Below are 12,873 nucleotides of genomic sequence, written 5' to 3' on the forward strand. Positions count from 1 at the left end.
AAAAACCTTCACTTTAGGAGCATGTTGAAAACAGACTTTGGGCGACCTAAAGTCCATGTTCGGCGGCCGAACATTTGAGACTTTTGCCTCTGTCCCTTCTCTTTTCAAACCGAAAGTTTCTCTTTAGGGACATGTTGAAAACAAACTTTCAGCGGCCTAAAGTCCATATTTGAGAGGCCAAACATATGTGACTTTTGCCTCTATCCCTTATCTTTCGAAAGCCGAAAGTTTCACTTTAGGGGCATGTTGAAAACAGACTTTCAACGGCCTGAAATCCATGTTCGGCGGCCAAACATATGAGACTTTTGCATCTGTTCTTCACTTTCGAAAACCGAACATTTGACTTTATGGAACACAAAAATATTTCTTTAAATCTTTGAAAAATCATAACTTATGTTACGAAACTCCATTTTTCAATCCGTTTGAATTTTTGCAACCTATATTTTAAATCTTTTATTTTGATAAAAAAATTTTAAAATCACTCCTTTTAAAAAATTTCATTTTGATCCCTAAAAAATAATTACTTAAAACTTTGCCATATTTATAAATTTTTAGGATTAAAATAAAACTTGAGCTATCACAATTAATTAATTGAAATTGACAATGCATAAATTAACAATACATAAAGAAAAAATTACATTCCGATTCCTTTCTTGTGATATATTTCTAAATTTGGCCCTTTTTATTCTTAAAACTGAAACGATTTCATTTATTTTAATAAGAGATTTACAAACTCAATACAAACACTTATAAGGATTTGAATACTTAGGTCCAACAAATACTAAAATCCATTCAACAATCAAAGAACATATGCCTCAAATTATAAGAATAAAGTTTTAAATTAGTAACCTCAAAATCAATAATTAACAAAGTAAATATATTAAATATACAAATAAGCGAAGAGAGTAAAAACATATTAAGGAAAAAACCAATCCATTTTTTCCGATCCATTTTTACTATGGATCCATTTTTGTTGAGAGAAGAATCGATCCATTTTTATCACTAGAGAAGTGCTTTGTAGCGAGGAACATTATCGGTCTCTTTCATGAAGAGCAACAGTCTTCTTCATTGAGGGTCGAGGGGTAGGAGTGTTGTGAGAAGAAGGAAAAGAACCTCTATGATGACCTAAATATCATAGAGATTATAATTTCTATCTATAAAATCAATGATTTATCTCATAAAAAGATCATAAATCAAAGTAGATATCGATTTCTAGAGAATTATCTTGACAGGCTACATTGTGATTTCTAAAGGAATAATTTTGTTGCTATTGAAGAAGAAGAGGACTTTCACCATCGAAAGTCAAATTAGTTGAAAAAGAGAGAGAAAAAGATATTACTGGTATTAAAATGATATTTCACTTTTTATACGGTATTTAAATATTTGATTAACATATTTTATGGACCGAAAGGTCTCTGATCTTATGGATTTAAGTGTTTAATTTTAAAAATATAAAAATTGATTTATAATTATACTAAAATTTAGAGATTAAAATGTAATTTATTATAAAATATATATTATTTTTTAATAATTTATTAAATAAGTTAGAATTAATTTTAAGTTGGTAATATAGTATAAAAATACACATTAGACGAAATATTAAATATATTTAATAACTTTTATTAAAAACTTACAAAATACAGGTGAATACTTAATTAGAATATGAGAGTTTACAAAGAGAAATTGAAATAAATTTATTTTATTAATAATTTTAATTGCTATAAATTTAAATAACGGCTATCTCAGTGCTTGTGTAATTCGAAAATTCAAAATCTTAGAAAATAACTCAGAAAATTAAATAATATGTCTAATAATAGTGTTTAAAAAATTACCACGTGGCATATAATTTTATATATTTTAAAGATAAATAAGAATAATTTATTAATTAACTTATTTTAAAATTTAAAATTAAATTATATCTTTATATTTCTTATTCTTCAAATAAATATTTAAAATCTATTTGGTGTAATAATACTTCCCATCCTAATTTCTCTCCTCTTCGTTCTCTTTCTCTTATACACGCTCACCCTAATTCAATTTCTTCCTTGTTTTGGCATATCTCAAGTTTTTTCTTCATGGGACTGTTGCCAAGCTGATTCTTCTATGCCTTCACATGTGGGTGGGCTATTGATGCTGTCCATGATTTCAGTTGTGGTTTTTTTTATCTTCTTTTTGTTTTTAATGCATCTTGGATGGGTAGAACATCTTGAACCTTGTTTTGGCGGAAAACTGGGTTTTTCAGGGACACTGCTAAGCTGATCTTGCATACCAATGACCCACCATGGTTTCAATTTTTTTTTTTTACTCATTTTTTAATGTATTTTGGGTGAAAAAGTAAAACCATTCTGAACCTTGTTTGTGTTGAAGTTGATTTTTTTTTCTAGCAAAGATAGAAGTTGATTTAGTTGAGGTAATTTCATGCAATGTGTTTGTTTTTCATCTGGGTGAAAATAACAATCAAAGGAAAAGAAAGACGTGATTCTTCTGGTATGCTCTATGTTTTATAGATTCAAAGAGGATGAGGATGAAGGATGTGTGTTCTATACAGGTTGAGAGTGATGCATGTAACCTGTTTGTTGAAATGTTTGAGTGTTGAACAGTGCAAGCATGTAAGTGTGATATTTTTTTTAAAAGAATTGTAAGGTTAATTAAGGGCAACGTGGTAATTTCATGTTTCTCTGAGAATTAAAATTCGTGTTTATTTTAAAAATAAAGATATTAATTACATTAAAATTTAAGAATTAAAGTTTTATTTATTTATTTATAAATTATTTTACAATTAAATATAAATTTTTATTTAAAAAAGTACTTTTTTGACTTGTAGCCTGAATGCTAAACAAAAACTAAGAATCTATTAATTTCGTAAGAAATAATTTGTATATAAATATATATTTTATAAAAAAAGATTTGAAAAAGGCAATAATCTTTTACTATTAATCAATAAAATATATATTATTAGTTAAAATAAAAAATAAATTAATTTAAAGAAAATAACATTATATTTTTAAAAGAAAAAATTATTTTTTATGTTTTGAATATGTAGAGAAGAAATATTGTCCTTATAAGATATATTTGACAAAGAAAAATCAGTGTCAATAAATCACAACTCTGAAATCTAAGAGATAAATCAACACTTGGGATGAATACCTAATTCCCATACCTATTAATTCACCCCATTTTCACTGGGAACCTGGAGATTGAAGCTCAGTTAAGGCTCAAAATCTTCCCACCATACCATTCATCAGAAGAACAGGATCTGCATCTGGTTCCACAAGATTCAAAGCAATGGGATTGGGAATAGCCTCATTAAATTCTAGACAATGCCAAAAGGTTTTCTGTCATGGTTATCATTGTTGCCAAATTCCCTCATAATCACTGTCAAGATTTTGGAAGAACAAAAACAAATACAAATACTCACTTCACATTTCACATTAGATTTCCAAAAAATCAACAAGCAATTAGTAACTTTACTTACTGGGTAAAGGATCTTGATGAAGAAGCTCAACGCTGTTCTTCATTAGAGAACTTGCCCATTAAGCACTCAGCTCAGCTTATCTGCAAAAGGAAAGGACCACCACCACCATCTTCCAAATACAGCAGAAATTAACAAATGGCAGCTGCCCAAAAGGCAGAAACCCAAAAGCATTACTCCACAAAAAGATATTGAAAAAAGAATAATATCTCAGTGTCAGCCGCCATCCAGTCAAACCCACAAGTTTTGACCAAAAATTTTAAATTTTTTCCACACATACAGCCCAAACATACCCCACCCAATTAAGTATTTTCCACAGTCAAACTTCTCCCTGTGAGCTTCCTCGAAGCCCTTCAATCCAATTACTTGCTCAATACGTGATCAACTTCCCTTCTTCTCCTTCTTCAACCACACCCTAACCTTTCATCCTCAGCCATTTTTCTCCATTGTTTTCTCTCTCAAATACTGAAAGTTCTCATCTTTCTTTCTTTTTCTTCTTGCTGTTTTTATTTATGCCATGGCTTTTTCTTCTGGGAGCTTAGATACGTCTGCAAATTCTCATCATTCATCGAATTTCAGTTTCTCCACTTACTCTTTCATGTCCACGTCGTTCTCTGATCTTCTTGCATCCGGTGCCGGTGATGAAGCTCTTAATACCCAGAGTGAGAATCAACGGCGTGGGTTGTCCGATCGAATTGCTGAGAGAACTGGGTCAGGTGTCCCTAAGTTCAAATCTATTCCACCTCCTTCTTTGCCCATCTCTCCTCCTTCTGTTTCTCCTTCTTCTTACTTTGCTATTCCTCCTGGTTTAAGCCCCACTGAACTTCTGGACTCTCCTGTGTTATTGAACTCTTCCAACGTAAGTTTTATGTGTTTCCGTACATGTGCTCTGTTTTGTTTCCTTATGTGCTCTGTTTGGCTGTTTTAGGAAAGAAACATGTCTTTTTAGATTGTTTGGTTAGATTGATTGAATTATTGGCTGATGGGGTTTGCTTGTTGTTGTTTTTTTGTACAGATTTTGCCATCTCCAACTACTGGGACATTCCCAGCTCAGGCTGCCAAGTGGAGCACGAGTTCTGGTCGAAACCAGCAAAATGTCAAGCAAGAAGACCCCAACTTTTCTGATTTCTCTTTCCAGCCACCGACAAGGCCTCCCACAGCCTCATCTGCAATGTTTCAATCTTCAAACACTAGAATTCAAACCGTAAGGAGCAATTATTGATCTTCTCTAATCAAATTGTGTCTGTTTTGTTTGTATTGAAAATGGTTTTTAAAGATTTGTTTGATTATATATTCTCAGGCACAGCAACAAGGATGGAGTTTCCAAGAATCTGTGAAGCAAGATGATTTTGCTGCAGGGAAAAGTATGCAGAGCTTCTCCCCAGAGATTGCTGCGATTCAAACCAACGATGGGTTGCAGTCAGATTATGGCGGTGCTCATCAACAGCAATATCAGTCAGTTAGAGAACAGAGAAGATCAGAAGATGGTTACAATTGGAGAAAATATGGACAAAAGCAAGTTAAAGGAAGTGAAAATCCCAGAAGTTATTACAAGTGCACGTACCCCAATTGCCCTACAAAGAAGAAAGTTGAAAGATCTTTGGATGGACAAATAACTGAGATTGTTTACAAAGGTAGCCACAACCATCCTAAGCCTCAATCTACTAGAAGATCATCTTCATCATCATCAGCAGCAGCAGCTTCCAATCACGCAATCATAGCTCCTAATCTTCCATCAAATGAGATGCAAGATCAATCACTCGTCACCCATGGCAGTGGACAATTAGATGTTGCAACACCTGAGAACTCCTCAATATCCATAGGGGACGATGATTTTGATTCCCAGAAGAGCAAATCTAGAAGCGATGAGTTTGATGAAGATGAACCAGAGGCCAAAAGATGGTAAATTTCTGATTAAAAAGAAAGAATTCTAGTTTGTTTATTGAAGACGAGCTAAAGATTTTTATTGGGTTTGTTTCAGGAAAGCAGAAGGAGAAAACAATGAAGGGATTTCAGGAGGTGGAAGCAGAACAGTGAGAGAACCTCGAGTTGTGGTTCAGACAACAAGTGACATTGACATTCTTGATGATGGATACAGATGGAGGAAATATGGGCAAAAAGTAGTCAAGGGAAATCCAAATCCTAGGTATAAAAGCTTGTCCACTTTTGATTCAAGTTTTTAAATTATCAAACAGCTGGTGTTCTGTCAATCTTTTTTGTTTTCTAATGTTGTTTTTCTAATTTATGTTCTAATTATTACATGCAGGAGCTACTACAAGTGTACACATCCAAGTTGTCCTGTAAGAAAACATGTAGAGAGAGCATCTCATGATTTCAGAGCAGTGATCACAACCTACGAAGGGAAGCACAACCATGATGTCCCGGCAGCTCGCGGCAGCGGCAATTCTGTGAACAGGGCGCTGCCGGAGACTAACTCTGCAGCTATGCCTATGACAATAAGGCCATCTGCAATGAACCATAACTCACTTCGCCATCTTAAGTTACCACCAAAAACATCAGAAGGGGAAGCACCCTTTTCACTGGAGATGTTTCAGAATTCCGACAGTTTTGCGTTCTCAGGGTTCGGCAATCAACTGGGTTCTTACACGAATCAAACATCGTCAGACAATGCTTTTTCCAGAGCCAAAGAAGAACCGAGAGATGAACTGTTCCTGGAATCATTGCTGTGCTGAAATTTGCAGGCTTCTGAAGGAAGAAGAAGATAAAAGAGAATGATGTGGAAATAGTAATTTTGATTAATTGCATTGTGTTTGTTTGTTGTGTATATTGATTTTTGTAATGTTGTGAAAATTACATTTTTTAAAAATTTATTTTTTGATTGTTTTGGGGCTGACTGTATCTCAAGCCTCGATTCAATTTTGTATCCCAGCTCTTGTTATTTGTTAATTTATTAATGGGTTTACTCCTAAATTATATAAAAATAAATATAAATATTAAAATTTTAATTGTAAATTTTTTAAAAATTATCATTAAAATTTTATTAACATTTAAAAATATGAATTACATTTATGTGAGTTATATTAATTTTCATTTATTTGATTTTATTTAAATTTTTAATAATAATTAAAAAATAAATTTATATTAAAAATATAATATAATATGCTGATGTGTTAATATAATTTATAGACAAATTTAATATTTTTGCCTAAAAATTTAAGAAGAGGACTTTTTCGATTAAATTAAATTAATTTAAAATTTTAATTTAATTTTTTATTTATTTTAATTTTTAATTTTAAAAATTTCAATTATTTCGATTCCCTTCAATTTTAATAAAAAAATCGAATCGAATCGATTAATAATAATAATATATTATTTTTAATAATATAAAAAAATTAAATTATATTAAAATTAAAATATTTTAATTAAATTTTAAAATATTAAAAATAAAATATAAAAAATAAAAAATTTATTAAAAATAAAAATTAATTAAATTAAATTAATTTAATTCAATTTAATTTTTAATTAAAATTAATTTAATTTTTAAAAATATTTAAATTTTAATTTTATTCGATTTTAAATCGAATCCATAGAATTTCCATCTATAGCAGGGTGATGAGAAAGGAGGGCGACAGGGAGGATGCATTTGCATTGCATACGCTATTAATGTTTGAATAGGTCAAATGAGAGGGCTTGATAAACAAGTTGGTCAAAGTCATATTTTAATTTATATATAAGACCAATTAGAAATTTCCAAATGACAATTTTGTCCTTACTCTTTAGAGAAATTTGCAAGTGTAACAAGGGCAATTTGGTACATAAAGGAGAAGTATCGGATTGTATAAATGTGGAGAGGGGTTGGGAGAGAAAGAGACGTTAACTTGATGCACACGGTGCATTTAAAGTAAAGTGATCCCAACTACCGACTCAACCAGATTAGGTGTCAAATTAACCAGAAATTATTTAGTGATTTTGAAATATCACGTCATATAAATAATAAAATATTTTTATTAATGATTACTGTTGAATTTTTCCATCCGGTCAGAAGTCAAGCCCACGATAATGGCTCATCATTCAAAAATCCACACATCCTCTGCACTAACTGGTTAGGCTCATTCGAGCCTTGAAACCGAGCCCCTCTGAATTTCTCAACCAGGCCGGCCTCGCCTTCACTGCTCCTCGGGTTGATCCCCTTTGAGTCCAGCTTTATTTCTATCTTCTGGCCCAGCCTGAAACCAGAAAAAAGATTCATTTATCTGCCTTGTGAATCCATCTACACGCGCACTGAGAGGATCAGAGACCGTTACGCATGGGACAGAGATCTGATTCCCTCGTACGTCCATATCAACGTAGCAGGGACAGGTGGTCTAATGATATACATTCTATTACCACGTCAGTAGCAAACAAAAGAAAACATATAAAAGGAAAAGTACTCTCCTCTATGCTTAAATCTTTTCCAATTTTATTGTAAAATCTTATTTTTCTAGATTTCAGATTATCAATTAATAAAATAAAATAAAATATTTTTATTAATAATGAAATATTTATTTTTTTATTATAATAATATATTAAATAAATAAAAAGAAAATCAATTATTATGGCACGCCAAAAAAAGCTCTCATCAACAAAATACATGCATCGGATAAATTAGATTATTGGTAAATTATGAAATGAGAATATTGACGATGGTTAAATCAAGAATATATAAAATTATTGAATAAAAAATTATAAAAATGATTTGCATCAAATTCGTGTGCGCTTTGTAATCTCACAATTTGGGAGCATATTCAAATCAAAACTTTAACCCTAAAGATACCTTTGAAAAGTTTTTCTCTTTTCTTTTTTAAGAATCTGTTTTTACATATAAAATTTTACAGTTAGAAAGTCTAAATAAACTCTAAATTTTTTTATTCAAAGTTCAAATAAAATCTTGAATTTTTTATTTTATGTGTTATACTATCGAAATAAAATTATGTCGCGATTAATTAATATATAAAAAAATATAAAATGATTCGCACGGATACTTAAGTAAAAAAATGATATAAAATAGTAAAAATAAAAAATTATTTAAAATTCAAGAATAATTATGTAAAAATATATTTATTTGTTTCTGTGATTATTAATTTTTTATATCGTAAAAAAATATAATTAATTATAATATATCTTAAAATTTTAGTTGGTATCAACTAATTAATAAAAATTTCTATCAATTAATTAATTAAAAATTTCATAATTATAAACGTAATTGTTTCATTAAAAACAACTTTATATAAATACACACTTATTTAGAAAATAATAAGTTTTAATAAAAAATCAACTATCGATTTATCAAACACTTTTCATATGTAACTATATTTATAGTCACTGCTCATAATTTAATTTGAAGTAATACATGTAAAGAAATTATAATTTAATATATTAAATATTTTTTAATTGTTAATATTTAAAATTATTAAATGTTTTTAATTAATTCAAACAACAATAAAAATTTCAAAAATAAAATAATAATCAATTTTTAGAGATTAAAAAATAAATAAAAATAAAAATTTTATTGTTAACAAATAATATTTTATTATTTCAAAATTTTTAAAATTTAAATGTAAAATTTAAAATTTTATTTGGCCGAAAAATCAAAATTACACTTTTTATATGAAAAATTGGATTTATTTAAATTTTTATTACAAAATGAGTAATTTGTTTAGATTTTTTAACCTATAATATTTTATTATTACGAGGAATCTTTTATCCTATTAAATTCAAATGGGTATCATGTTCTTTGTTTAACAAAATTACAAAACGAGCCCTTTTTCTGAAAAAATAAAGGGCTAAATTACCAATTTACCCTTTAATTCTATCAGAACTTACTGGCCTAGACTTGGCTAAGGATTGATTTCGGTTCGAAATCCACGGTTCAATTTAATTTATAAATCAAACTAAAACCAATATAATCTGATTTTGAATTTTTTATGATTTTGATTTAATTTTAATATTATTTTATAGTGATTACAATTATAAATTTTTTGCCGTTTTGATTTCAGTTTTAATTAAATTAAAATTATAAATACTTAATTCAATTTCAATTTTAAAAAAAATTAAAATAAAATATAAAAAATAAATAAGCATCTTAAATATTATTGATATATATTTTATTAATAAATAATATAAAAAATAAAATAATATTATATATAATATAAAATAAAAATAATATTATATTTATATGTGTACAGTATTTTTATGAATAAAAAATCTTTAAATTTAATTATTTAATAATTTAACTTATTTATGTATAAATTTTAAATGATATAATTTTATAAAATAATTTATTTTATAAATAAAAAATCAAATTAAAATAGAATTGGTTTTAATTTTGAATTTTTTATTTTAATAAAATAAATTATTTTTATTATTTAATTTTAATTTAAAAAATAAAATATATTGATAATTTATATACAGAAATTTTAATAAAATTTTTAAAATATAAAAATAAGTTATTTTTATTAAAATAATTTAATTTTTTAATAAAAATATTTTTTATTAATTAAAGTATATGGAAGACGTAAATTATATGAAGTTGATGAATTTAGTTTTGTTTATTCTGAAAAAGAAGTTAAAAGAGAATATATTGACACGTTTGGCAGTCCAAGACCGATTTGTACACTTTCCCTCCCTCCATGTCTTACACCTCATCGCTTTTCAATAGGAACGCAAGCCTCTGTTCTCTGCAACAATATCAACTTTCCCTCCCTACTCTCCATCTCTCTCTCTCTCTATATATAATTTAATTTTTAATTTTTATAAAAAAATCAATTAATATTTTAATATTTAATTTTTATAAAAATATAACTATTTAATTATTATATGCGAATATAAATTATATATAATTTAAATTTTTAGGAGTTAAATATAAATATATATTTTAAAATTTTAAAAGTTAAATATTATATTTTATAAAATTTAAATATTTAGTTATTATATTTTATTAATTTCAATAGTTAAAGAATTATATTTGTAATTTAAAAGAATTCTTTTTTATAATAATTTTGGGTTTATTCATATGCCTTTGGATCTTTCTTTTCTTGATATAATCTTCAAGTTGGTTAAAAGAAGTAGCTAGCTTTCTGGGTTTTCATTTTTGTAGCCTTTAATTTGCTTGCATAGCTTTGTATACCGCTTTAGAGAATCGAGAGAAGACAACAATGGCGGATAAAGACTCAGATTTCCCTTCTCAGAAGCTACCCTCTGCCTCTCAGGTAATTAACTCCGCCGCAGAAGCAGACAGACGTTGGCTTTTCTTCATGCCTTGCTTGTTGTTTCTGTTAGTGATTGTGACAAAAACGTTTGTTTTTTGGGTTTAACAGGTTCTTGAAGAGCTAAAAGAGCTATGGGGAATGGCTTTGCCAATAACGGCTGCTCATTTAATGGCGTTTTTTAGAGCAGTGGTCTCATCCATTTTCTTGGGCAGGCTAGGCAGTCTGGAGCTAGCCGGTGGTGCACTGTCCATTGGGTTCACCAACATAACTGGCTACTCAGTTCTAGTGGGCTTAGCCTCTGGACTAGAGCCAGTATGCAGCCAAGCTTATGGCAGCCAGAACTGGGACCTCTTATCACTCTCTCTCCAACGCATGATCTTAATCCTTTTAATAGCAATCATACCCATAAGCCTCTTATGGCTTAATCTCGAAACAATCATGAACTCAATGGGTCAAGATCGAAACATCACAGCAATGGCGTCAACATATTGTATATACTCTCTCCCTGATCTTTTAACAAACACTTTGCTACAACCTTTGCGAGTTTTTCTAAGATCACAGAAGGTGACAAAGCCCATTATGTACTGCTCACTCATGGCTGTTGTATTCCACGTGCCACTGAATTACATGCTGGTAGTGATGATGGGGCTTGGGGTCCCTGGGGTGGCAATGGCATCAGTAGTAACTAACATGAACATGGTGGTTTTGATGGTGGGGTATATGTGGTGGGTACGTGGATGGTGGGAGATGAAATGGACGGGTGGGATTGGAGGGGTGTGTGATGGAGTGGGGCCATTGTTGAAGTTGGCAGTGCCTAGTTGTTTAGGTATCTGCTTAGAGTGGTGGTGGTATGAGATAGTGATTGTAATGGCAGGTTACTTGCCAAATCCAACACTGGCCGTGGCGGCCACTGGGATACTAATTCAGACGACTAGCATGATGTACACTGTTCCTATGGCTCTTGCTGGCTGTGTCTCTGCTCGGGTATATCTCTTTCCGGCTCTTGAAAGTCATGCTTTTCAATCGGTTGAGTGATTGCATCACTTTAGAAACTCAATCTAAATCACTTATGTAATGTGATTGGACATAACTTGTATTGTATTCAACAATCTCTTTTCAAAGATATTGGCTTTGTTGAATCAAAGCTTAGAATTAATATCCTCTTGACATTGCAGGTGGGGAATGAGCTTGGAGCTGGTAGGCCATACAAAGCAAGGTTAGCAGCTATGGTTGCATTGGGATGTGCCTTTGTAATTGGTATCATCAATGTCTCATGGACAGTGATCCTTAAAGAGAGATGGGGTAGTTTGTTCACTAAAGATGGTCTTGTTAAAGGTTTGGTAGCATCAGTTTTGCCCATAATAGGCCTTTGTGAGCTAGGCAACTGTCCTCAAACAACTGGCTGTGGGATCTTACGTGGCACGGCTCGACCTGTGATTGGGGCTCGTATCAACTTGGGTTCATTTTACTTTGTGGGTACCCCAGTTGCAGTGGGCTTGGCTTTTGGGCTCAATATTGGATTTGTTGGGCTGTGGTTTGGACTCCTTTCAGCGCAAGTGGCTTGTGTTGTATCTATTCTTTATGTTGTGTTGGTCCGAACGGATTGGGAACATGAGGCATGGAAATCTAGGAAGCTGACCAGCATCGAAATGAGTCCAAGCGATAGTGTCGAAGGTAAAGAACACGAAGAGGAAGAAGAAAGAAGGTTACTAGTTAATGGAAAGCACATTCGACTTATATTTTCTGATTACTGATAGAATAAGTGTGCAAACTATCTTATAAATAAATTCAGTGTTCAGAATATTTAAAGAAAGAAAGCAGAAGATCAAATATGTTGATATACATCGCATATGTTCTCAACTTGATTAGGCCACCGTATATGTACGGACAATTGAGATAGCTGTCTAAGAAGACAAACAAAAGAAGTTGAATTTGATAAAAACATCTTTTTAGTGATGTCTTTGTGCCTATTCTGTCTGTGGGGTTGATTTGGTTCCTTCTTTAGAAATTTTGGAAGGATCACATGGGCATGGCTCCAAAAGGCAAAACATAAAAAACAGCACTTTGATCTGCTCACCCTATCGACCAAAAAAATAGGGATCTCTATCTCTATCTCTATCTCTATCTCTGTGCATATATAATACAACTTTGTCAAACAAAGATTTAAAGAGAAACATTCCCACAAAGCACCAA

The 12,873-nt window shown here is 30.5% G+C and overlaps 2 protein-coding genes and 1 long non-coding RNA gene across 3 annotated transcripts; 2 read left to right on the top strand and 1 right to left on the bottom strand.

Moving 5' to 3' along the window:
- Nucleotides 1-3,042: 3,042 nt before the first annotated feature.
- On the bottom strand, nt 3,043-3,688 carry LOC110606610. Its single transcript, XR_002486537.2, has 2 exons — nt 3,476-3,688; nt 3,043-3,375 (listed from the first exon to the last, which is right to left on the bottom strand). It is a non-coding gene; the product is annotated as an uncharacterized LOC110606610 (long non-coding RNA).
- Nucleotides 3,689-3,844: 156 nt separating this feature from the next.
- Nucleotides 3,845-6,356, top strand: LOC110606609 (WRKY transcription factor WRKY24). Its single transcript, XM_021745495.2, has 5 exons — nt 3,845-4,331; nt 4,488-4,676; nt 4,773-5,374; nt 5,454-5,618; nt 5,739-6,356. The coding sequence occupies exons 1-5, from the start codon at nt 3,990-3,992 to the stop codon at nt 6,163-6,165; spliced, it is 1,725 nt and encodes a 574-aa protein (XP_021601187.1). The 5' UTR covers nt 3,845-3,989; the 3' UTR covers nt 6,166-6,356.
- Nucleotides 6,357-10,530: 4,174 nt separating this feature from the next.
- Nucleotides 10,531-12,646, top strand: LOC110606431 (protein DETOXIFICATION 54). Its single transcript, XM_021745231.2, has 3 exons — nt 10,531-10,680; nt 10,789-11,664; nt 11,856-12,646. The coding sequence occupies exons 1-3, from the start codon at nt 10,627-10,629 to the stop codon at nt 12,432-12,434; spliced, it is 1,509 nt and encodes a 502-aa protein (XP_021600923.1). The 5' UTR covers nt 10,531-10,626; the 3' UTR covers nt 12,435-12,646.
- The last annotated feature ends 227 nt before the right edge of the window (nt 12,647-12,873 follow it).

Source organism: Manihot esculenta, chromosome 18 (assembly GCF_001659605.2).
Source record: "Manihot esculenta cultivar AM560-2 chromosome 18, M.esculenta_v8, whole genome shotgun sequence".
In the NCBI taxonomy this organism is placed as follows: domain Eukaryota; kingdom Viridiplantae; phylum Streptophyta; class Magnoliopsida; order Malpighiales; family Euphorbiaceae; genus Manihot; species Manihot esculenta.